At 40.5% G+C, this 26272-nt stretch overlaps 1 protein-coding gene across 4 annotated transcripts in view; it reads right to left on the bottom strand.

The window, feature by feature from the left end:
• Positions 1-2284: 2284 nt before the first annotated feature.
• LOC131217053 (protein RRC1-like) overlaps positions 2285-26272 on the bottom strand; it is a 39198-nt gene continuing 15210 nt past the window's right edge. For 3 of the 4 annotated variants that reach the window (XM_058211760.1, XM_058211764.1, XM_058211763.1), the window contains 14 exons: positions 20245-20305; positions 17598-17750; positions 14409-14528; positions 14127-14292; positions 11308-11420; positions 11001-11072; positions 8406-8627; positions 8174-8232; positions 7723-7807; positions 7377-7514; positions 6492-6716; positions 5212-6032; positions 4658-4839; positions 2285-3252 (listed from right to left, as the gene is read on the bottom strand). In XM_058211760.1, coding sequence (XP_058067743.1) covers positions 2966-3252; positions 4658-4839; positions 5212-6032; positions 6492-6716; positions 7377-7514; positions 7723-7807; positions 8174-8232; positions 8406-8627; positions 11001-11072; positions 11308-11420; positions 14127-14292; positions 14409-14528; positions 17598-17750; positions 20245-20305 — 2704 coding nt within the window. In that variant the 3' untranslated portion in view covers positions 2285-2965. The remainder of the gene's footprint in view (positions 3253-4657; positions 4840-5211; positions 6033-6491; positions 6717-7376; positions 7515-7722; positions 7808-8173; positions 8233-8405; positions 8628-11000; positions 11073-11307; positions 11421-14126; positions 14293-14408; positions 14529-17597; positions 17751-20244; positions 20306-26272) is intronic. The other variant, XM_058211762.1, reaches the window with a different exon arrangement.

Here is a 26272-nt window from a genome sequence, read left to right as displayed (position 1 = left end):
AGTCTTGAGCCGAAATATAAGACATCCAAAAATCAAATGGACCACACTGTAAAAGGCATTGGAGGATTGAACGTTTACCGTTGAAACCCTTCATCTAAGTTTGTGTGACCTTATGAACAGATTGGATGTAAAATAAACATTATGTGGGCCCTAGGAATGTTTTAACGGTGAGAATCATTGTCCTCACTGCTATTTGTGGTGTGGTCTACCTGAGCTTTGGATAGGACTCATTTTTGGGATCAAGATCTAAAATGATCTCGCCAAATGGATGAACAGTGTGGATATGATAAATGTATCATTTTGGGGCCCACGTAACTATGATATCCTTTGAACCGTTCGTAGAACTCGAAGTTCGAGGAGCGTCAGCGCTCGTATTCGCACGACACGTACCCACATCAGCTAGGTTGGTGGTGTGTGGTACACCAGCCAATCCGCTTCGGTCAATTCCAACGTTTTCCTAGAATGTGGGCCACCTGATTTCCGAGTGGTGGTGATTTTTGGGTTCCGAGACGAGCACGAGACAGCATACCTGATGGACAGGGTGGATTTCATGAAAGTTTGAGCTACATAGTTCTACCTGCGCGAAATACCTAACACTAGGGTAGCTCGTTACACGTTTCTACTTCTTGTGGGCTAAACGTGCGCGTTAGCCCAAGATAACCATTTTCGTTTCTCTAATTCTCAATGGGCGGGCTTGTGAGCCCACGCACATTCACACGCAGGAGCATGTGTCACAAAATCACGTGTGTCCGAGATCTAAGCTTCCCATCAGCTGAACTACACCGTTGGATATTTCGATATTAAAAAATTGAGCTATCTCACACCTGAGGTGGGCCACAGCGAACTAAAACAATTGAATGTTCAGATTGAAAAATAAAAAATAAAAATTATAACATTTAAATTTGATTTGTACGTTGTGGCCCACCCAAAGACTTGAATTTTCTGATTTTACAAGCCAAAGACCTAAGCATTATTTCCAACCTTACGAAAAGCTCAGATCTCGTAAAACTGTTTACGCTTGCACGTGTGAAGGAGTTTTGTAGTGTATGGCTGTGAAATTGGCAAACAATATATAGGACCCTAGGAGAGTGATTTTATTATTTGTGGGACCAGAATAGTCTACAACACCTGTATTTCCGGGTGTGAAACACCTGAGCTCTTGAGCCCCGCCGTATTTAATATGTAAATCTGCTCCTTCCATCTTGATGAAAACCATAGTTTGAACTGCATGTACACAAGGTCAGACCGGTAAGGACTTTGATGGGCCACATCAATGGGTATTATGTGACGCTGCGCCTAAAACCTCCAACTTCAGTGTCGCCCACTTGATATTTGAATTGCTGGTAATTATATTTTCATTTCATCCTATGAGTTGCACCTGATTAACAAGTCTGATGAAAGATGCACACAACGGTGGCCCCACACAACCTATGGTTGTTCCACCAAAGCAGTAGATCTCGCTGATTCTCTCTTCATATAATAGAATCCAGGATTTTACATATACAGCATGATGGGCCCCACAAACTTAAACTGGATGTTTCAGAAGATTCGCCTCCAATGTGCAGAAACGGAAATAGCTTCCGGGCTACAATTTTCATTGCTCATAGAAGTCAATATAGGTTGGCAAAAAATTTCTTGAGGTTAAGGTATTTTAATAAATTTTAAATATTTAAATAGATTTTAGATATAAAAAATAAAATAAAACGAATTTATTTTGTTGAAATCAGCTGGAAATAGGTGATTCCCATTGATTCCATGAATAGGAACTCACTGACTAATGGACCCCATCAGGCTGCAAAGCTTGAATAATTTTTCAGGAAATTGATTTGATAAAATAGCTTACATCTAACATCAGTTCCAAGGCTTCTAGTATTGAATGAGGCCTCAAATTCGTACATGTGGATCCCGTAAATGGTTTATCCAATCCATTGATCTGATGGACCCCATCATGGCATCATGTCCAAAAAGTGTCTTCATCTGGTCAACTCTAAGCTTTCCATTGTTGACATGCAAATACATGTTTGAGAAGAAATGCACCAACAGTCTACGTTCAATGGACAAAAGACGGATTTGTTGATTAGGAGAGGCTTTTTTTTTTTTTGGTCGTAGTTCATCCATGATGTGGCTCATCATATCAATGGTCCTGCTAAACAGATTGTGGGTGCATGGTTAGGTACCAAAAAGGAACAGGAAACCCACAATAAAGAATGAAGATGGCAAAAAAGAGACCAAAAACGGAGAAAAGTGTTGGGGATTCTTGGGTGTGGGGCCCTTCATCATGATATAACCACAAAATAACAATCAACAGATCTCGATAATGCAACTCTAATCAAGATTCTGCAGCAGCCACAACAAGCCTCCTTTTTTTCAATCCCTAACCATGGAATAGTAATTGAAAGGTTGATCACAAAACTTGTAGCTGCAATACAATTTGAGAACAATGAAAAGGATTGAAACAAGAGGTTCACTTACAGATTTTCACCAGATTTTGGAGTGGATACAGACTTCCTCAAGGCCCAGGAAAGCAAAACTCTCCATGGGTATGCTCGTCTTGAACACAGAATTGTTTGTTCAAAGCTGCGTTTGGGTGCACAATTCATTGAATTGCAATAATTAGTTCAGCTGAGAGGAAACAACCAAATTGTAGTTTACCTTCGTCCTCATAATGTGAAAGTAACCACAGAATTGCATTTTGTGTTCCTTCTGAGTTGAAACCCGAAGGTAACAATGCAATTTGAAGCCTAGTGTCTCAATATGAATTCTGAGTATATAGCAATTCAACTCAATAGCACATCCAAACGCAACCTAAACACCCACTAAGGTTTGCTTTTCATCCGCAAATTATCACCCAAACAACACCAAACCAGAGCTGTGTGATGACAGCCATTGCCTAACTGACCCACTCCTTGGCACGATTTTCATCGAGAACATCTGAAACACACCACATATCCAAAGCATCTCTGCATCATTTCACCTTTCTCCTCCTGTCTCTGTCCCTATCTCTGGCCTTGTCCCTATCAGGGTCATCCCTCTCTCTACTCCCGCTCTTCTCACGCTCCCTTCTCCCCTTTTCACTTTCTGGGTCATGGCCTCTGTCTCTGTCACGGTGTTTATCCCGATCCTTGTCTCCTTCATTTTCCCTTTCCCTGTCACGGGACTTGCGCTGCGGGCTGCGGCTTCGGCTGCGATGCCGCTTCCTTGAAGAATCACGGCCTTCGTCATGTCTCTCCTTCCTCTCTAGAGATGTCCTCTCTGCAGTTACAAAAAATGGACTTAGTCCTAACAAGCACATACAGTGAATGTAATCAATTACGAAAGATCCAATCAATGCAATGCCGTCTTGGATTCTTTCAGCAAGGTTACTCAGTCAAAGATGTGTGGATACAAATGTGAGTTTCAGTTATAGGAACAGATACAGTTTGAATGCCGTGACTGTGGATTACAGATTGATAATGTAGAGAGCCCATTATGAAGCACCATCAAATGGGTTTTGTTCAGTACCTTGAGTGGAACCCAACCACTTGGCATTTGGGGCAGCACTTTGGACAGAGACAACATTGAGCGGGATTGCATTTTCCAGCCTTTTCAACCCCGAACCACAAGGATAAAAATAGGAAGGCTTTGTTTGTGTTCCACTCAAAGATCCCATTCCGATATATGAATTAGGCCAACAATAAAATCTTGAGAGACTCCACTCGGGGCTATAAATGGACAAGGAAGCAGAAGAATTCATTTGGCTCCTAGAGAGGCTCCCATTGAGTGAAACCGTTTTTGGATGAGCGGTATTCAATAGTGCGGACAATGGTCAAATCGGGCTGGGCTGGTTCTCAGTTCGCTCCTATAGGATGATGGCTGAAAACTCTATGAGTATGACGTGCGACCATACCTCCCAAAGCCTGGTCCTATGGGGTTCCTCCCAAAGTGGCGGCTTTTGCTTGGTTAACGGGAAGGAATAGGGTGCTCACAATAGACAATCTCTACCCAAAATATTGATGGTGATTCCCAATAGCTGCGTCATATGTATTGATGGATGTGGAGTCGGTGAACCACTTGTTCATCCACTGCGTGTTTGCTTAGAGGGGGTGGCAGATATTTCTCGTCTTCTTCCATATTCCTTGGATGATGCTGGGGTCTATTGATGGTCTCTTCCTTGTGTGAAACAGGGGAGGAGTTGGGCGCAAAAATAGGGTGGTGTGGAGGTTAATCTTGTTGGCGGCAACCTGCGCTCTGCGTGTGGCCAACCTTTTTTTCTTTTTTTTTTTCGGGGGGGGGGGGGAATATGCTCAGTGCTTCTGAAACAAAAGCAGGTTGGCTACAAATGTCTTTAAAAGGCCAAGGTCGATGTTCTAGATTGGGTAAATTATATTAAAGCCTCTGGCCATAGTGATTGGTCTGTGTTGGCTGCACTTTAGTTATGTGTTTTTTGCCTTTCTCCATGCTTCTTTTAATAGAATTTTGGTTATCTTTCCAAAATTAAAAAAGAATTTGGTGGAAACCCATCAACATCAAGCATCCACAAAGTTCTGTTGATCACTCACCTAATCAACAGTCACGATGAAATATCTATGGCCAATCAGAACAAAAGTTCATTAAAAGCAGGGAAAAGAGGAAAAGATGAGGAATTTATTTCAAAAGAACCCAACTAGTTTCAACTTACGAGCAGTGTGCTTGCTGTTCCCTGAAACATCTTCATTAGAATCTAATAAACCATACTCAGACTGTAGCCGCCTCCGGTGCATCGCAACTTTCTTCTCAATTTCCTCCGAACTCCTGATGCCTCTCTCTTCAAGAGATTCACGGTATTCCATCACAGCAACCTCTAGACGCCTTAACTTTTGTCTGCAAGAACAAAAGCACCATCAATCTCCAGTTCTACAGATATTATCACATTTAGGGTTCATTTGGTTGCACACCATCGAATTGAATTGCAATTATTACTCCAATAAAGCGGAAATGAACAACTTGTATTTTCCTAGCAATAAAATCAAGGGTCTCAGTTCAAAATTCCTATAGCGTTTGCCTTCAGTAAGACTTGAAAGAAACATTTTTCAGGTCTACTCATTATGAATTCTAGGGAACGTCATTGACTTGTTGTCATTTTCTCAGGATTAAACTGGACATTTGCTTTTAAATTTGTTTGCACATCCAGAAGCAGTCTTAATACATAGAAAAAGGAAATATTTTCATTAGGCAGTAGGATCATAAAATGACCTCTGTTCTTCATTCATGCCGCTGTCGGGGTGAGTAGGAATGCTAGAATCAGTGGTCACTTCTTGCTCATCAGCCTTAAAGGGACCATCATTGGCATTTTCACTTCCAGAAGACGAGTAGCTTAAACCCAAACCCCGAGCACCTTTCCTATCCTCATCGTCACTGGCATCATCCTCCCGGGCCCACTTCGAAACTGGCAAAACAGGCTCAGATTTTCCTTTGTTCTTCGTAAATGCTTTTAGCTCAGGCTGTGGAATTGTCAGAGTTGAACCTAAGGGTGCAGCTGAACCTTTGCCATGTGATTCCAGCACTTCATCCCCATATCGGTTCCATCCTGATGATGCTAGTGGCTCCATCCCAAGATTGGTCTCTCTACGACTGACATTCTCATCCCTTGAATATTTACTTGAATTGGAATGGCTTTGTCCAAGCCTCATATCATCATCTCGCTCATAGCCCCTCTGCCTTTCTGCCTCCTCCAGATTAAGCAATCTAGCAACCATCATCTCTCTCCCTCCGCAAAGCGACAGCCCATTGTGTCTGCAGCGCCTTTCCAGCTCGCCAAGGGGAAGATTTAACAGCTCCCTCATAGCTGCTCCCTTCCCCATCGCCAATGCAGCATCTTGGTCAAGCTTACCTCCTTCAGCCATATCTTCAGAAGTGGGTTTATTCTCAATTTCAGGTGCATCACCACATATAGAATGAAAAGGGATAACGCCTGAGTTACCCGATCGAAGAAAAGTTGCCCGCAGTCCATTCACATATGCATCTGAAAAGAGGAACCAGTCTGACCAGACTTGGAGAACCTTCATAACTCGTTCCTGGAATAATCTCATATAGGGAAATTCCACGTCAAAAAAAAAAAAAAAAAAAAGTGACACAAAATTGCTGACAACCTCACACTGGCTACGGCTAACTGAAAGAGAAGGATTTTGAATCCTACCCTGCCATGGCACGTTTGCACGAGATCCAGACATTCATCAGGTGGGCACCACTGTGTATATGCAGTTGGCTGAAAGTTAGGCCACTACAGTCACTTGTTTAGCTACTCATGCCCACCAAATGTGGCCTATTGCTTCTTCAACCATCCATTTCTTCATATGTGAAGCTAGCTGACAACCGCAGACCATACATCCATTGGAGGGGCCCAACAAAATGAGCCCACATCTCTAACACAATCCACGTTGGAGAATGTGGGGGGAGTAGGATTTAAAGTCCTCTTATGAATAGCCATCACAATTCTCAAAAAACCCAGCAAAAATATCATGAGTTTGGCTTACCTTTAGGGCCTCCGCGGTGATCCTCCCCGTGATGCTCCGATACAAGTCATTGAAACTCTCCATTATGTCAGGTAGGGTTGCTTCAAATTTCGTACGGTATGCTGATGCATTCTTTACAGGAGCACTGCTGTTGTGAAGGATGTCAGATACCAGCATAAGCCTTGCAACTTTAGTCGGTATTGGTGTTTCTTTAAGTGTTAAAGATTCAGTAAGAACCTCAACTACCTGAAAATGCAAGACAACAAATGCATAAGCCATGTACAGTAAGAAAGAAAGCCTTATAGTTGCAGGGAAGAAATGGTAGGAAGGTTATAGAGCTATCGCTCAATAAAATAAATAAATAAATAAGAAGGTTATAGAGCTCAGCCTGATCATACGGAAGATAAAAGTCACTCAGTTCATGAAAATGTCAGGTTAAAAGTTGCACTGAACAAGAATGAATTTATAAACTGAATATCAGAAACGGAAGACCTTTCTAGGCAACCTGCAGTAAATCTTGGCCAGTCCACGCTGAGGTCTCACCAAATCTACAAGGGTTTACACATTGCTTGACATCGCCACAATGGTACAGAAGGCCCGAATGTTGGCAACCTAAACCATGAATCTGATGTTCCCCACCATGGGATGGGCCATGTTCTAATCATCAGATAATCCTAGCATCCAATGGAAATGAGCAATTGCAACCACTGGTCCATAATGAATGGGGGGCCAACCAGAAGGTTAGGTCCATCCACCACAGGGGGCCACAATACAAAAGCCAAACTGTGGCCCTCACAGCTTGTTGGTCACTGCAAATGCTTGATTGAAAATTGCATATTTCCTTCAAATATAAACCCTTTCACAGGCTGGACAAGATTGTGTTCTTTACTACAACATCAGCATTACCTCACCAGCAGCATCAGCATTATCTAAGGCAAATCCCATAGCTTCTTTTATCTGGCTCCTCTCCAAAGTCAAAGCCCTCAACATATCCTCAAATTCATCTCTCTGTGGATCCGTCAGTGTGCGTTCCAATTCCACACGCTGTAGCGGAAGAAATAAGCAAAATTTTAAATTTTAAAAATAATAATAAGTTTCGAGTCAAATAATAAGTTTCAATGCTTCTACGTTTACAGTGAAACTGCTAAAAATATCCATTTTATAGAGCAGTAAGTCGATTACTAAATGAGGCATTGGAGGAAGAAGAAAAGTTTGGTAGTACATCTGTCCATTAAAATTGAATGGCACTTACCCTGCTTCTTCCGGCAGCAAATGTGGTACTAGATTCTTTCTCATGCTCTGGACTCCTGATAGCCGGCAGAGAGGGCGGCATCCACCTGAACGAAGGATCAGCAACAAAGCAGTGCATCATACGATAGGTTCTATTAAACTCAAATTTTCAAGCTTTCGAGTAGTTCCAGGCCGAAAAATAAGTCCAGTCCAATTTTCATGTGGGGCATGTGTGAGTGAATGTAAAGCATTGGGATTTTTTTCTTGCATGTGTAGCCCAACACACAATTGGCCTGATTTTTGGGCAACGAGGCATATAAATAGGGGAACATGCATGACACAGCGTTAATTGTGATGCCACATTGACATGCATGGTCATGGGTAGGTGAGTGTGTACATGTGTTTAGGATTCACCAACAACATTTCATAGGAAATAGTAGGTGGCCAGGAAAGAACTTGCAGATATGCATTACCTCCCACTTCCCGTTATCATTATAAAAGGTTCTGTTCGCCATCTCTGAAGGGTATCACCCTGCATTTTCCACAACACAAGCAATTGTCATATCTTCATGGTCAAACTCTTGTATGCAGCCGTAAGAATGTTTTATTGCACTACAGTAAGGAGGCAAGTATCCAGAAGAACTCTGACATATGGCTAAAGATTAAAGACCTCGAAATTGGTGGCAAGCAGTATATGGTACATACCTGAGCAAAGGAGTAAAGCCTCCACACATAGTATGTGTGCTCCTTAGATCCAAGCTCAAATAAGAAGGTAAAAAGTGCATTCCCACGACCTCTCTCCATTATCGCTTGTTCAAAAGCACACCCACCATCAAGGACATGCAGAGCCATTGTATCGATCACATGGCGAAGGTGATCGTCTTCGGGTGGAACAACCAGTATATCAGGAACATTTGGAGTGAGCACCTGGACACCAAAATCAAGCCATCATTAACATATAAAATAAGAACACCAAAGTCAAATCCAAATATTCAATAATTTAGAACAAAAATACAAGTAGAAACAACACAAAGCAACCAAGGAAAAAAAAAAAAAAAAATCTTGTTCCTTATCAGTTGAGAAGGTAAGAGAAAAGTAATGCAGGGGCATTTTTACACCGGGCACGAGTGGGGTAGCCTATGCGATGCAGGGACACACTCGGGATGGGCGGCCCGTGTGAGGCGGGTGGCTCGTGAGAGGCGGGCCCCACCCATGTGAGGCGGGTGGCTCGTGTGAGGTAGTACCCATGTGATTTGGGGCCCACAAGAGGGGTTCGGCCGAGGTCCTAACCTATGAGATGTAGGGCCTAGGCTATGAGATAAGGGGATTGATTCGCCATGCTCTAACAGTTCAAGCTTTTAAAGCAAGTGGTTAATTGTCCTGCATCAAAAAGAAAGAGATTCTTCAAAAGAAACTATCAACCATTGACCTAAGGCCCCCAAAAGTGGCCCCAAATGGCAGTTGATTAACTTACATAGCAGAATCTTCAACTCGGTGAACTATCATACTATGCGATAACTCTGAATAACTAAAACCATCCTGAGTAGGTAAAGCCGCGAATTGACGATCACCACTTATCACACCCTTGATCAATCATAAACTAGGCCTCACAATAATCTCAAATAACAAAAATTGCAATGAGAAGAGAAAGCCCGTTTTCAGGATTGCGAGCAGCACCCAAAAAAGATTAGAACCATCAATCAGCAGGCCTTTTAGGCAGATGCCCTGCTTCATGCATCCAATAAAGCCCAAAATAGACTGGCCATAGGATATGATCCAAAAGGTGAAAACATCAGAGTAACAAGATAGATGGATAAAACAGCTTTGATGTAAGCCCGTCAAAGATTGCAGGCAGGCTTAGAGAAGGAAGTGGCTCCCACATTGTTTAGACCAGAAAGAGGTGGGTCTTGAGTCTTGGCCTCTTGGCTGTCTCAGGCCCAAGCAATCTAATCGACTTTTGAGTCACACATACTTTTTTCCAGTGATTGGCTCTCCCTGATTGGTCCATGACATGATCTGCTTGTCTTCACTCCACTATGTTGTCACAAAGAAAATGAGGAAGAAGGGTCTACCTGCTCCCTACCATAGGACAATCAAATAGGCATTTTGCAGACTTAGAGAAAATTTTCTCAGCAGATATTACGGAGTTCCATAGGTGGATAGGACTCTAAATCCAGAAAAACTAAAATGATCAAAATGACTTTGGGTGGGAGGTGGAAGGAGTTTAACCAAACCAGCATAAAAGTCATTCTCAGACACTGTAATTGAAGAGAAATTGGTGGGCTGTTTCTCCACAAATATCACACTTCGCAGACATGCCTGTCCACATACAATATTACCATTCCATCCAGAGCATCTAAAAGAAGTTATCCAGATTGACCTTGAGCTCAAGGAGATCCAATTTCTATATATATCTCACCATGGTGTGCCATAAAGGCCATTACGTAAAGGTAACGGTGGCAACCGTTACGCGTTATGGGGTCGTAACGGCCGTAACAGCCGTTATGGAAAAAACTGACCCGTAATTGCCATTAACGGCACGTTACGTCCCCAATAAAGACCATAACAGCCCCGTATTTGTCTGTTATGGGGCAGATACAGGTTTTCCATACTTTTTAATCAACATTACGGGGCAAATACAGGTTTTTCAGGATTTTTTTTTCAATAAAAATAAAAATAAAAAATAAAAAAGAGAAAGAGACCGTAACGGCCGTTACGGGATCTGTAACAACTGTTACTACCCGTATCATAAAGGTAACGGTGGTGGCCGTTACGGCCACCGTTACCGTTACAGAACACCTTGTATCTCACACACCCATAATCCCATGATAAGGGAATCTTGTACATGAACTGCAGTGGCACATCTTTCAAGACAGTCAAAGAAATACATTAGATGCAGCTACATGAACACTCCAATTTTGAAAGATTTTCATTATGATCTAGATTCACGGCCCCATCCATGGCAAAGACCTTTCTGTCAAAGTGTTCCTCCATGTTAAGTGCAATTACTAAGCTTGTGAATTGATAGGCTAAGTATAAAAAGGTTGTAGCACACCATGTTCGAAAACACACCATGTTCGAAAACATAAACGCTTTCTCTAAAATATTCAGATACAACCCAGTTGGTGGCAATAGGGGTCATTGGATCAATCAAGACTACGTTATGAAAAGAACTGCACTAGAACAATAACACAGATTCAATTAACTGGTAAAGCATGCATATATAGACAGAAATCTAAGGTAAGTAGATGAGCTAAAAAATTTACAGAAACAATACAACAATTAGTTCAATTGACCTACCAGCTCAGAGTTCTGGTTTGGCACAGAAGTAACTGGTGGACCATCAGGGCCAGACAAGATAACAGTGCCTCCCTGCAAATTCCCATGTCATATAAGCTTTACTTACAAGACTAGACAACAAAAAAAAAAAGAGGTGGGGGGGGGGGAGGGAGGAGGTTCTTCGCATTCTATATTGAAGCTAAGAGGATTTAGGATAGTGAAGAAATCCCCCCTTCAAATATTAAAATTGCCTCCAGGTATCCAACAAGGGGAGAAAAAAGATCAAAGAACCAAGCTGGAGCTACTACAGCTTGGTAAGTCCACCGACCTCCTTACTTCTGATCGCCATATGTCCTGGTGGAGGTGCAGGCAGAGCCTGAGATGGTAGAGAGACAGACTTTCCCCATCCAATCTTCAACTCATATTCATAGACAACCACCCCTGGAATATCAAAATCACAGGTTTAAACTTGAGATTTGCATATTACATGCTTGAATAAAGAATTGTACTTCCAAAGAAACAAATATGCATGCAACATGTACAACTTGACTCAGCCACTATGAGAGAAACCTCAGGAATCAGGGATGTGAAAAATAGGTTGGCTGGAAGCACACAGCTTACTGTTGCACAGCCAAACCATTCACCTGAAGATGCTATCTATAGTAGGGTAACATGTTTCCCCTTCCAAATAACGTAATTTCCTGTATCCCGTTTCCCACATTCATTTTGTGCACTGTTACATCAAAGGCTGTAAAGTGAGTGTTTCTTGCTTATATATTTCACAATGATTCCTACATCTCTCGCTTACTGATACCAGTTAGTGAAATCAGAAATTAGACAACAGGGTAGCCTGCATTTTCTAACCATTTAACTTAGTGTCACCATGCTGATAAAGCTCTTCATTAAACAGTAAATTTCACAACAATCATCATCAGGACAGGAACAAAACAAATCCAAATACCTATGTATGTCTCTCGTGCAAACAGGCTTGCAATTAACTAACAAGTAGCATGCAGATAATTAAGCTGTACATGCAAGTTCTCGGTCACCAAGCCCAACAAAAAGCCAGGAACTGTGGACATTCTCAATGCAAACCCACAAGACCACATCACTGTTGTTACAACATCTTGCAAAGGTCCTACACTTAATAGGACCCACCATGAAATACTAGATGAAATTTGTGCTAGACGCCATGGCCACATGCCATGGGTATGGAGGTTAGAACAAAATGCAGCTATAAACTGGAACCTTATGGAGTTCAATCTCCTATCATGAATCTTTCAACAAAGAGGGTGTAGCAGAAAACTAATTAGAACTAATGCCAGGGAATGATGATGAAGAAATATGCAGAATATGTTGTGAGATAGGAACGAGTTGAAAACAGCTGTAATTTCAGCAAAGGAGATGAGAGAATTACTCTCCCAAAACCCCTCAAAAAGAAAGAAAAAAAAAATACTCTCCCAAAGAAAATGCCGTCCACAGGTTATAAGTTACAATACATAAGGTGGAAATTACATACATAGTTTATAGTGTAAATTCCCATTCATTTCTAGTGTAAATTCCCATTCATTTAGTGTAAGTTCTCCCATATGATTATACCTAAGTTTCCACCCTTTGGAACAGAACATTCATCCACTGACTTTGCATCATATAGCTTAATATTATCTGGTTTTGTTTGCAAAAGTTAGCTTGTCAAATGCAGGGTTCAAATAATGGTGCAGGTATCAGTTGGCCAAAGATTCAACACATTCAATGCATGTCAACTTTATATGCATCCGTATCTGCCTAATCAGTGCACCTTTCTAAAAAATAAAAATATAGAAAAATAAAAAAATCTGAGAAACATCAGATATATAGAAGGAAAATAAAAAAAATTTTAAAAAAAAATGCCTGCTTTTATATTTATTTTGATATTTTGGAAGGTTTTTTATGCATGTATAGCTCCAGTTTTGTGGTATTGCTTTTGTTGTCTGTCCTTCCAGTCTCAAATGTTTGGTTTCAACATTTTCACATGATCTTATTTACTTTGTTTTATAGTCATCAGTTATGTAGTAGCTTGTAAATCAATAACCACTTGAATCACAAGTATTTGAGTTTGAAAATCAGAAACACATGAGTTACAAGTCTGGGATAAAAGCCCAATAAGAGGGCTGATACTTTCCCACATGAACAATCTGCTAAACATCATTTGCTTCTTCCCTAACATAACAAAAAGAAGAAATATGTGAATATAGTTTTATTAGTTTCAGAGGTAATAGAAACATCGTGAAAATGGAGGAATTTCCTAATCCTTTGGAGCAGTTGAAAAGTATGAAGCTGATTTCGAGGAACGGGGGTATGGAGGTGTACTCTAGAAAATTCAGGGAAATTTACTGTCAAAACATTCTATGTATGGCCAATGGGAATAGGAAATAGGAAGGGGGAAGGATCCAACAGCCAAGGTTTGGTCCTATCATGCCCCACCAGAGTGCTTGCTTTTGGATGACTTGTGGGAAAAGATGAACTATCCTCCATAGATCATCTCAATATATGCCATGGATCACCACTTCGAAGACAACTTCCGGAAGTCTTCTTCCTAAAGGGGGTACCCTCAAAGAGCCATATCTCGAAGAAGTGAGCTGTCGCATGTGCCACCATGGGACAATCACGACATCTGCAGCTTCTAATAAGTGGGGACTAAAATATGAACATGCTCGCTACTGGTCAATGTACAATTAGGTTGTGTTTGCCATAGCAAACTTGCAGTAGGGATGTTGAATAACATCTTTTGAGGAAGCCTTTGTCCATGGAAAGCTGAATTTCGGCCTCCACAATGGGCATCGCAACATTCAACTTTCACGGATAGCCCTCTCCAATTGACCTCTTTCTTAAAGTAACAGCTGCATCAAAAATGCTGGAAAGCACCTCCAACATAGACATCCATGTAATAAGTGGAGCTTTCCACGCATCCAAACAACCCCTAAAGTTGCATGGAGGGCATTTTTGAAAATGAGAACAACATATCATCAGTTTTAAAGGAAAACACATTCCATCCCCTGTTTGCTCAGTGGTCATCTGCTACGCAGACTATCTACTGATAAAAAATAACTACCCAAGGACAATTAGACAATGTCACTTCCACTCTAACAGCAAGCAAGGTTCCCAAACCTTGCATTTCATCTTTTGCAGCCTGTCCATCTGCTCTATTCATAAAAGCAACAAAGCCACAGTTTCTTTGCCGCCTCCGCTCCTCTTCTGTTCGAGGCCACATTATCTTCACGCTAGCAATAGGCCCGAACCGACCAAAAGTCCTCAAAAGAAAATTCTCATCCACCTAACATGATAAAAAGACAATATAACAGATCAAACGAACACATCCTTAGCTTCCAAATAGATGTGCATTGATAACCTAAAATCACTAGAACAAAAATATCAAGACTGTGATTTCACCTGTGGCGAGAGATTCCCAACATACAGATTTGTCGTCTGTGGATCCCCATCATCAAATGATCCAGGAAGTTTTCCACTCGGATCAAAATCATCTGGCAGCTCATCAAAGCGGCTAGGTGGCTGCATAAAGATGAAATTTCAGATTTTTAAATCTGAGTTCCAGTAGAAAATGTATTTTATATGTATAATTCTGAGATAATGTTCCTAAGATATAAGAACATAAGTATTGCACGTGCCAGCATCTAAAAACAGACTAATGGAAGCACCTTTTTTGCCCTTTTTGAAAGGAAAAGCACATGAATATAAATATCATATACATACAAAAAATTCATAATGCACATTTATGAAGGAATGCTTTAGAATCTAAAGGATTTAAAATTAGTCGAACTAAACTAGAGTATATGGAGTGCAATTCTAGTAACAGTAGGAGCGAAAACCAGGAAGTAGCTAAGATTGCCAACGAAGAAACTTCCCAAAATGACCACTTTCGATACCTTAGGTCATTAATTCATGAGTGGCAACATTAAAAAGGATGTTGCCCATGGAATTCAAGCTGGGTGAAAGAAATGGAGATGTGCCTCTAGAGGTTTATTTGATCGTCGTGTGCCACTCAAACTAAAGGGTAATTTTGTAGGATAGCTATGAGACCATCCATGATTTATGGGACAGGATGTTGGGAAGATGTTGGGCAGTTAAGGAACGTGTTCAGAGGATGAGTGTAGCTCAAGTGAGGATGTTGAGATGGATGAGTGGCAAGACAAGGATAGAACTAGAAATGAATGCATAAAGGGGAACTAAAAGAGTAAGACCAAAGGGTAATAAGATGAGATAAACTAGACTTGGATGATTTAGCCATGTGCAACAAAGACCAAGAACCGTACCAGTAAGAAGTGTTCCAGTTATCAGCGATAATATCAATATTATCATCAATAATATCAATATCACCCGATTCACCCCCTTGAATGGTCCCTTTTCCAGGAATAGGCGATATATCGATACTTATTTTATCACTTTGGTGTCACCAAAAGTTATTTATGACCCCTCCCTTGTAGGCCGGAACACCTTAAGTATGAAAAATTGGAAACTTGTGTTCTTTTCCTCATGCATTCACATGAATTTTAAGTGGAAATTTGAACTATTAGAGAGTCAAAATGGGGGAAATTGGGGAAATCCGATTTTCCCCATTTCTTTGCCTAAATTAACGATAAGGGTTAGTTGATCTACCGGTCCATGTAGATATTCCAATTTTTCAAAAAAATTTAATTATTTAATTTTCAAAAAATAAATAATTTGTTTAATTTGGAAAAATAATAATTTCAACTTATTTTTTTAGATTTCTATTCTGTTTTAATTTTTCTTATTTGTGGTTGTATGTCGATGATCAATGGGGTCCATTTCTTGATGGAAATCTGTTCATTTAAAAAATATTTTCCTATTTTAATTTTTTTAATGGATGAATGGTCGTATCATAAATTGCGTGTATTTGTGCATAGATGGATGGATGGATGGGTCATGTTTGTATACATGGATGAATAGATGTGTATGTACATATGTATGAATGTACTCATGGACAGATGGATGGCTGGATGGATGGATCATGCGTGCGTGTATGAATGCATGTATGCATGGATGGATGGATGGTTTTTTTTTTCTTTTGAAGAAGAAGAAGAAGAAGAAGAAGAATGACAGTTTATTAATAAGCAGCAAAGCCAAAAGAATTACAAAGCAAAACAAAAAAGACAACCCCAGCGCAAGCACGCTCGAAATCCCGATCCCGAACCACCTGGAAACCTTAAATTTAGGGGATGCTGTTTCCCATTCTAAAACATATGATTTGGCCTCAAGGAATACACTAATTGGGCTGCCTAACACATTCCGAAAACACCTATTGTTCCGCTCCTTCCAGATGGCCCATAATCCAGCAAGTAGAGAAATCCTCTAGAACTTGATTCCCAAAGTACCTAGACCACCTGCATGCCACTGCATTAGGAAGACATTGTTACTACACACGACCAACGACACCCCAAAAATGCCGAAGATGTTCCAATACTACGCACATGGTTAGAAGTGAGTTGACACAAGTCAAAGGCTCTAAAAGGGTAGGGGGAAGGACCCAAAAGGATGTGGTAGTAAGAAAAGACTTGATGACCTATGGTCCACCTAAAGGTATGGCCCTTGATAGAGTGGAATGGCAGAACAAGATTCATGTAGCCAACCCTAATTAATTAGGACAAGGCTTAGATGATGATGGTGATAGCATTCATAAGACGTGTAGTTGAAATTAGGATGTTGAGATGGATGAGAGGCAAAATGAGAATGGATATGATTAGAAATGAATTCATTGGAGGGAATTTTGGAGTAGCACCAACAGGAAATAAGATGAAGGAAAGTAGACTTGAATGGTTTGGTCATGTGCAACAGAGACCAAGAGCAATGCCAGTTAGGAGTGAGTCCGTAAAAACTAGAGGCTCTAAAAGGGCAAGGTCGAGACCCAAGATGACACGGATGGAGGTAGTAAGAAAAGGCTTGATGACCTAGTCTAACTGAAGGTATGGCCCTTGATAGAGTGGAATGACAAAAGCAGATTTGTGTAAACAATCCCAATTAATTGGGATAAGGTTTAGATGATGATGATTACAATGTTACCATTCATACATGTATGTATGTATACATATACATATCTATATACATATATATACATATATACATATACATACATTTTTTAACTGCTAAATATACACGCATACATACATGTGTGTGTGTACGTCCATGTACACACACATCTACATACATGAATAGATACATACATACATACATACATACATACATGTGCGTGTGCACATACATATAAAACATTCACAAAAGCATAGGAAAGTGATGTTTGGGGCTCAAGAAAGGTTACATTAAACCATTTAAGATCACGTGATAATGGAAAAACACATGCACACGCACACTGTTTGGGGCTTAAAAAAGGTTACATTAAACCATTCAAGATCACGTGAAAATGGAAGTACTCACTAGAAATAATAGCAACAGCTATAACCAATTGGATGGATATGCTTCCAAAAGGAATATAGAAAGGAGCAGTGTAGCAGCGGGCACTGCTGATATACACATGATTATTGACCAAATCCTACTTACTTCCTTTAACAATATAGAGATGCTATAGCAATATCAGTAACTACTTACAGCAGAACTTTCACTGTGGCGCCCCTCACGCCACTGTTCACGCTCTTGGTTACGTTTCTCCCTCAGCTCTTGCTCAAGCTTCAGCTCCTCCATAAAATGATCAATATTCCGCGATTTTCCCTTCTCTTTCTCCTTCGGTTTTTCCTCCTCTTTCTGCAAGTTGTTTTACACTAATTTTAGGACAATGTTTGTCCAAATGAAACATATTTACAATAAAATTTGATAATTCAAGCACAAGTCCAAAACCAAACAACATCCTTGGAAACAACCAACAAGTTGCAAGGTTCATCCAAACGGAGAGAGAAAACAAGAAAAACCACCCCAAAGGCACTTCAGAAAGTCAGGCCCAAAAGGGGCATCTTGCAAGGAGAAATTGATCGATCATTGCTTGCATTGGAACTAGTAAAGAAAAACTGAGTTTACAAGATTGCACCAACTTCAGCAAATGTAGCATTACCAGAATCAAGAAGCACAGAGAGAATACAGAATGCAATTTGAAAAAATAATGCAGCTGGCTCAGCAAATGCTTTAACAGAGCTTTTATCAAGTTAATATAGCCAACAATTTTGGCAGTCAGGGTCAACATACGAAAACACATGGCGTTGGTTTTACCACTCAGAGGTGATTGCCATCAAATGAACTGTACCATTTATTAGCATTGGATCAATGATCCACGAAAGTAAAACTTACCGCCAATATTCTAAAACTGGATGGCGACTGACACAAAAATTAGACGATGGAGAAAAAGCATTCGGATTCTCTATCTCTCAAGGGTAAATGCTCTGGTGATGTTATGCAAGTACGAAAGGTTACCTACCTAGTTCCCATTCTCATCATTCTCCAGCTGACCATTTTATTGTATTTTCAATTCCAAACAATTATTTAATTTAATCTTATCGGCTTACACCTTGGTCAGCCCTCAAACCTACATCTTACCTCAAAGGACCCAACTGCCTGCATTACAACTTTATGTTTTGAAACCTCGCATAATAGTTCACACAAGTATAAAATATAAAGAACTGTAATAATATATAGATCAAAACTATATACATACAACAAGAGTACAGCTAAAACATGAAAGGAAAGGTTATAAGGAGTCTCACAATGTAGTGCAAGAACTTTGGGTTTATGGAAGGCAATCCATAGTTGGAACTTCAATTTAAGAAAGCGAAAACTATCAGTTTTGCTGATGGGTCAAGAACACAGGTCTGGGAGATGTGTGGTGTTGTGGTGATAGGCTGCTATCCAACTCTTTGCTCAGTCATAGTGGATGGCTAAAGATGTATTGGTTTCTCAATGTGCCTTGTTTCTATGTAGTTTGGGGACCGCCTTCCAGAAGGGACCCAAGAGAAGCTGAGTTCGTAGAATTCCTAAGCCTCATGGAGTGGTTGGACAGTTGTAAACTGTTGAGGGGAACAGGGATAGTTGGTAGTGGAATCTTGAGAGGTCAAGGAAGTTCTCAGTTAAATCATTGGATGCATTGTGATAGGTGGAGGGGGCTCCGACAACATCGATGTGGTCATTTCAAGGTCCTCCAAAGGTCATAGCTTTGGCCAGCTGGTAGGAAAAGAGAAGGTGCTTCTCATTGATCATCTGAGCATCAAGGGATGATGATCACAAACACATGCATTCTATGTTGTCGAAATGTGGAGTTGGGTCTCACACTTGTCAATACATTGCGATTTCGCAAGGTACATATTGGAGTGCTTTTTAATACCTTCGTGTCCTCTTGGATGATGCTTGAAACAAGCAAAGCTTTCTTTTGAAGCATGGAATATTGGTGCCAAGGGGTCTCGAGGAAAATTTGTGGAGACTTGCTTTGGTGGACAAGATTTGGACAGTTTGAAAGGAGTGTAACAACAGGATCTTCTGAAATAAAGCTGTCAGGGTGGGTGAGGTCTTTCCGATGGCAAAGGGGGAAGCAATGTCAAGAGCTGTAGGATTAGGTGCATCCAGAGGGAGTTGTAAAGAGCTCTTAAAGGGTAGCTGGGCACCAAATGTTGGTTATTTGGGGGCCGAGTGAACCCTCATCATCCAGTTCTATTCACTTCACTGTGTTTATTATCTATGTAATTTTTTTCCTGTTTCCTTCTGCATTTGCCTATAATAGAATTGCATTTCAGGAAAAAGAAAAAAAACACAAAAGAAAGCGAAGGAAATATGGTTTTGTCCAGAAATAGTGTTGGCCACTATTTCGGGGGAAAATACACTTTGCTGTGGTCATAGAGATCTATGAATATCTGTGAGATTTTCGAAACCATTTGGAGGTTTACCATCCAGTAAAACAATTGCCAGTTTACACATCAGCCTCAAAATGAAGAGTGTTAATTATTCTCATAGCATTCACTATGTTCAGGAAGGAAAACCCTTTACGCAAGAATTGAATCAAAAGCATACATTCTTTTGGTTTGCAGGCAGAGAATGACAGAATCAAAAGAATTAAAAACATAAAACCACCACACTAGCAGGGAAGCTTTACAAGAACTCTTTTTTTTTCTTTTTCTTTTTTTGGAGAGAGAGAGAGAGAGAGAGAGAGAGAGAGAGATCATGTATTCATTAAACATTACAGGAGAACACTATATTTGCATCCTGCAACCCAGTGAAATGACTATGAGACTAAAGGCCACAAGAAACCAAGCATGCTGACCTTCTTCTCAGATTCTTTCCCTTTAGTTGCCAAAGGAGGAGGTATGAAGGACGGCACATACCTGCATAATTAAAAATTAGACTTTGAATTCCATGGTTGTATGGGATTCCTTTGAACAGAAAATAAATTGTGATTGTTCACTACAGTCACACTTAAACTCGTGAATGGTAAGCCACTATAGAAGTAATATATAGAAGATGAAGATAAAAGCAAGTTCACGAATTATAGATGAAGCAAGTTCAGAGATCTCAAGATCTTGCACCTTTCTAGCAAGCAGCAAGACTCCCGAGTTTCTTATGTCGGACATTGGAAAGAGACCACATACTATAGATTTCACACCTTAAGATTGTTAAAGTCTCTTGATATACATTGATACACCATCCTCTAATGGCTCGAGCTTTTAGAGAAAGTGGTAATTTGACATGGTATCAAAGAGGAAGGTCAAGCATTCAAATCCTGGGGGCAGCAAACATGCCTCCGTAATATATTTGCCCACGGGGGGCCAGGAAAATCAAGTCCAGCCCAGGGACCAGGAAATCAAGCCCGGCCTATTTATGGTGTGAGTGTCCCTCCACCCTTGCCCAGTATGTTCCCGTGCGGAGTTCTACACCGCACTCGCAGGGGCGTGTTGAAGTCTCTCAATACACATCGATATGCCATCATCTAACGGCTCAAGCTTTTAGAGAAAGTGGTAATTTGACAAAGATCATATTAAGCTTATTTCACTGAGAAAAGCCTATGGAGCCACTAGAATGCCAACCGCGAATCTCTTTTCTTTTTCAGAATAACCACAGCAAGACAGGCGTACAGGTCTCTGTTAGTAGAAATGTTTCTCACCCGAAAGAAGACCAATGGTCCAAATTCAACATACATCCATCATCCATCTGAAGAGTAGAGCAGCTTGATTTTAAAGTGAAGGAGTTGGATAGGACCACTTGACCAGTGGTTTGGAACATACACAGGAGTGCCATGTTGGCACATGTCAACAAAGCGCCAAATCAATGTTGGAAAAAATGAGATCCTACCATGTAAAATGCCCGATATCTTTAGGCTCACTTTTGTTTTCCATGTGAGATAACCAATACATCTCACATCACCTCCAACTACTTTATGGAAAAGACCGTGACCTGGCATCCATATGGCCCTAAGGGGTTGTTTGGATTGGAGGGTAAAATGCCCGATATCTTCAGGCTCACTTTTGTCTTCCATGTGAGATAACCAATACATCTCACATCCAGTGTTTTAAATATCGACGATATCAGCCGATATATCCCACAATATATCTTGTATCCCACTTGCGCGATACAAAACGCGCATGTAGTGCCAATATATCCCACCTATTTGATCTAGTAAGCATTTCCAATTTTGTATACATGTTTTTGTTGTAAATCACGTTAAACCAGTATCAAATGTATGATTCTTCATATTTTTCATGAAAAATCATGGATTTGGAACTTCGATTTCGAGATTTATGAGAGATGGGTCAAGCTTGCAGAAAATTGAGAAAAATCAAAATTTCTCAATTTCTCGCAAATCAGTTACAATATTTGTATCCAAACACAAAATTAAACTTGTAACTTGATCTAGTGATTCTTCTTTTTCTTTTGAATGTATTGCTTGTGTTTCCATACATGTCTTCTTCCGTTTATAAATTATATGAATGGACTTTGAATATACTTGCAGCAGTTCAGTTGGAAAGCGCATATATTAGGACCCCATACAAAGAAAACTCCTATTATGTGCACTTTTTTTACGATGTTTTGATTTCTAAGTGTGTATTGATGTCTTTTTCAACAATCCTTGAAGTTTCATTGAAAATTTTTACCAATTTCTCAATGTTCCTATGTTTCCCAACAACAGCGATACATTACGCAATACAACCAATATATCCCATGCGATAACCGATATGTATCCGTATCCCAAGGGTGCGATACATTACGCGATAACGATATTTAAAACAATGCTCACATCACCTCGAGCTACTTTATGGAACAGACCATAACCTGGCATCCATATGGCCCTAAGGGGTTGTTCGGATTGGAGGGTATTTGAATGACGTAGATATTTCAATTACCAGGTATTATAATATCCAGATATCGTCATTGCTAGCAAATACGATTTCTCTGTTTAGATAACACTCTCTAGTAGGGCATAGTGATTCCTAGAGATTGTAATGTTTGCATTTGGTTTGCATATAAAATAGAAACCACAGATGCTCTTTTTGCCATGAAGCGTCCAAATTGGAAGAACAAGTGTGGCCCACCATTTCATGTGATCAAATATACAATTTAACAAAAAATTGTAAATTGAGCGATTAAAATTACAAGAAGACTGGATGTTGTCCACATGTGAAATTTCCACATGCGGTACACAGTTATAAATGAACTGATAGAACGTTATGAATCAATCATATCCAAGTAGATGGGTATGAACTGACTAACATTTTACCAAATCAATGTATATGAATTAATGTCATCCACAAACGGCCTACACATACATATATATAGATGGTTTGCATTGATATTAAATTATTATAATCAGGTGGCCACATTTATATATCAGTTGGCCAATGTGATCAGGTGGCCCAAAAATTATTAGGTGGATAATTATCAGGTGAGTCACACCTCTTTTCCAGTATTAATTTGACCATCCGTATTACTTTTCCCACATTTAACAGGGTCTTTTGCAAGATTCCTGTTAGCTTTTTATGTCCACTTATGGCCCATCTCATAATCATGCCCATCTAATCTTTTAGAATTGCTATCTAAATAGTTGGGATCACTTGATGGGTAATTTGAATGGATGAACCATGGACCTATATGATTCAGCATCCTTAGGACCTGAATTTGTACCAGTGGAATCCATTGTTCAAATCCAGAATGACAGTCATATTGGCCCCACAGTGGATGGACGGTGTCATAGAAAGTCCAAGCTGGGACAGTCCTAACCCTTCGATTAGTGCTCTAAAATTTAATTGTCAATAAAAAAGATACAACAACAACTCACACTTAGCAAAAACCCAAAATTGGATGGATGGATTTTCACTCCAACCAAAGCGGTCCCCTATGAATCAATAACCTAGGTCACCTAAATATAGGCCCAACTAGCATGAGCCCAGAGCCTAGTAGAGCATTCTACTATTGGGCATAGGACATACTCAAGGCCCAAAGGCCCCAATTGGCACCTTTTTGTATGAGAGAAACTTGGACAATCTGGCAGAGTATGATGGACAACACACTGGCACTCGGAAATTACTTAGAAATTGCATACGTGCATACAAAAGTCAAACTAAAGTGTCCAAATCATGTCCCCATTTCAATGTATCACGTTGTTTGATTATCTGCCTATTGGATTAGTGGACATTGACACAGTTAGAAATGGAAAATATCCAGTGCTCTTATTTCAACAATCAAGTGTCCATGAATCGGAGGTTAGGATTGTTCATCCAATCTAAGATGGGGACTGCGACTTACAGACTGGATACCACAATTTAGTCAGTTTAATTTGAGTCAATGTTTTGCCAAGTTTCGAACTGCCTGCGAATCAAGCTTGCTGCCTTAGTATCATATAACTCCCCTCAGTGACTACGGACTAAGGCTGTTTCCTCAAGACATTCTTGTATAATAAGATGCCTTTGTAGAATAAGTTATTCAACAAGGACTGTATGTGGTCCACTAGGGTGTGTATGTGACATCCAACCTGCCTTGCATGGTCACCACACCATGAGAGTTGATGCCCCAAATTCAGGCTAATCCAACCATTACATGGGCCACCAAATGAACTTGGAGGTTTTTTATGGTTGTTGACTGTTTCCTATGGTGTGGCCCACCTAATGATTCTATAGGCCCAGTTACCAGGAAATCCAATCATTGTGGACGGTATGAATTAATGCACAGGTTAGATGGTCTATTGACAACAAGGTGGGGCCCACCTAGAAAAAGCAATGAACAACCATCCAAAAACCTCCAAATTCATGTGGTCGCCCACATGACGGTTGGATGGGCCTGACTTTTGAGGTATCCAACTTCCATGATAGGCCCACACATGGCACGGGTTGCATGCCATATGCATGCCCTAGTGGCCCAACACCAAGCACTTGTGAAATAAGCTTATCATACAAGGACTTGAGGATGAACCAATCTCATTGTGCGAGAAAATAGGAAGTTGGTGAGAATATCGGAAGAGAGACATGAGGAGTCGTGGTGGATGTTAGAGTGAAAATCCATCTTTTAGGAAACCAAAATTGCCACTTCTCGAGGCATTGCAATAACCAATGGGCATTTAAATGCCCAGTTATTTTGATTCCCCTCATCCCCCAACAATTGGACCGGTAGAATGGTGGGTATTTCAATTTGCGGGTTCAAATGCCCACAATCCAAATGAACCTCTAAAGGATATATATATATATATATATATATATATATATATATATATATATATATATATATATATATATATATATATATATTAGCCTTGGTTTAAGGCTATTTGGGTGGGCCACTTGTATAGGCCCTACCTTGATGTATAAGTCCAATCCACGCTGCCCATCCCATGAGACCCCCAGGGCCCAACTTTTACCCTGATCCAAAACTATGTTGGGCCATGAAAAAAGAAAACAGTTTCCCCCCTTGATTTGCATCTCTCTTTGCTACGGCCCACCAAAGTTTTGGATCAAGACAAAAATTGGTCCCTTGGGGTTTCATGGGGTGCCGCATCACATGGACCATTCGGATTTTGGGCCCATGACGCATGTGCAAAAGTGCACACATGCGCATGCCTATATATATATATATATATATATATATATATATATATCATTAAAACACAAAAGAAAGATACAAAGGAAAGAAGGACGATGAGCGATCATCCCAAAAAAAAAAAAAATGAAGCAACCTTAAGGAGAGAAGTCTTCCCTACAAAAAAGCAAGAACCGATAAATAAGGACAACTACTGGCTCTAACCCATTCCGGACATGAGAGCACTAATCATGAGAAAATCAGGAAGGGGTATTCATCTAAAATCGGGTCCGGAAATGTCCTAATTTGCAACCAAAAACGGCATTGTGTTTGAATCCTTCTTCTGAAGATTCTTTCCCTTAAAAGGCACTTTCCACAAAAGGTCACTCCATTCCATATCACCAAGCCACCTCCCGTTTCTTTTCAAAAGGTGCACCTCCATTTTTTTTAATAGCAATACTTCACATGAATCATTTGACAGCTACCGATACTTTTCTTTAATTAAGCCACCTCCCCCAATTAATGGCACTTCTAGGTAATTCTGCTTTTGTTGGCAGATGGGATGCTTTCTACATGAATCTCAAAGGAGTCCATATATTCTCATCTCACTCAAGATTATAGTGAAACTGATGCAAGACAATTAACCACTTACTCTAAAAGCTTGAACTGTTAGAGCATGGCGAATCAATCCATTTATCTCATAGCTCAGGCCCCACATCTCATTGGTTAGGACCTCGGCCGAACCCCCCTCGTGTGCCCCAAATCACATGGGTACCGCCTCACACGAGCCACCCGACTCACACGGGCCACCCACCCCGAGTGTGCCCCTGCATCCCACGGGCAACCTCACTCGAGCCCGATGTGAAAATGTCCTACATTAATCCCCCGGTGAGGAGTCTTGAACGCGAGACCACCCGCTCTGATACCAATTTGATGCAGGACAATTATTCACTTGCTCTAAAAGCTCGAACTGTTAAAGCATGGCGAATCAATCCCTTTATCTTATAGCCCAAGCCCCACATCTCATGGGTTAGGACCTCGGCCGAATCCCCCTCGTGGGCCCCAAATCACATGGGTATAGCCTCACACGAGCCACCCACCTCACACAGGCCGCCCACCCGAGTGTGCCCTTACATCCCACAGGCAACCCCACTCGAGCCCGGTATGAAAATGCAGCTACATTAGAAACTAGCAGGAAAATAGAATCGCTTCAAATGCATTTTACATCTTCTGAGCTGCCCCAAAAAAATCCTCAAATTCATAAACAATGATTTTTTTTACTCTTTTAAAAA

This window comes from Magnolia sinica, chromosome 10, assembly GCF_029962835.1.
Source record: "Magnolia sinica isolate HGM2019 chromosome 10, MsV1, whole genome shotgun sequence".
Lineage (NCBI taxonomy): Eukaryota > Viridiplantae > Streptophyta > Magnoliopsida > Magnoliales > Magnoliaceae > Magnolia > Magnolia sinica.
Note: the sequence above shows the minus strand (reverse complement) of the source record. Positions and strands in the feature narration are given on the sequence as shown.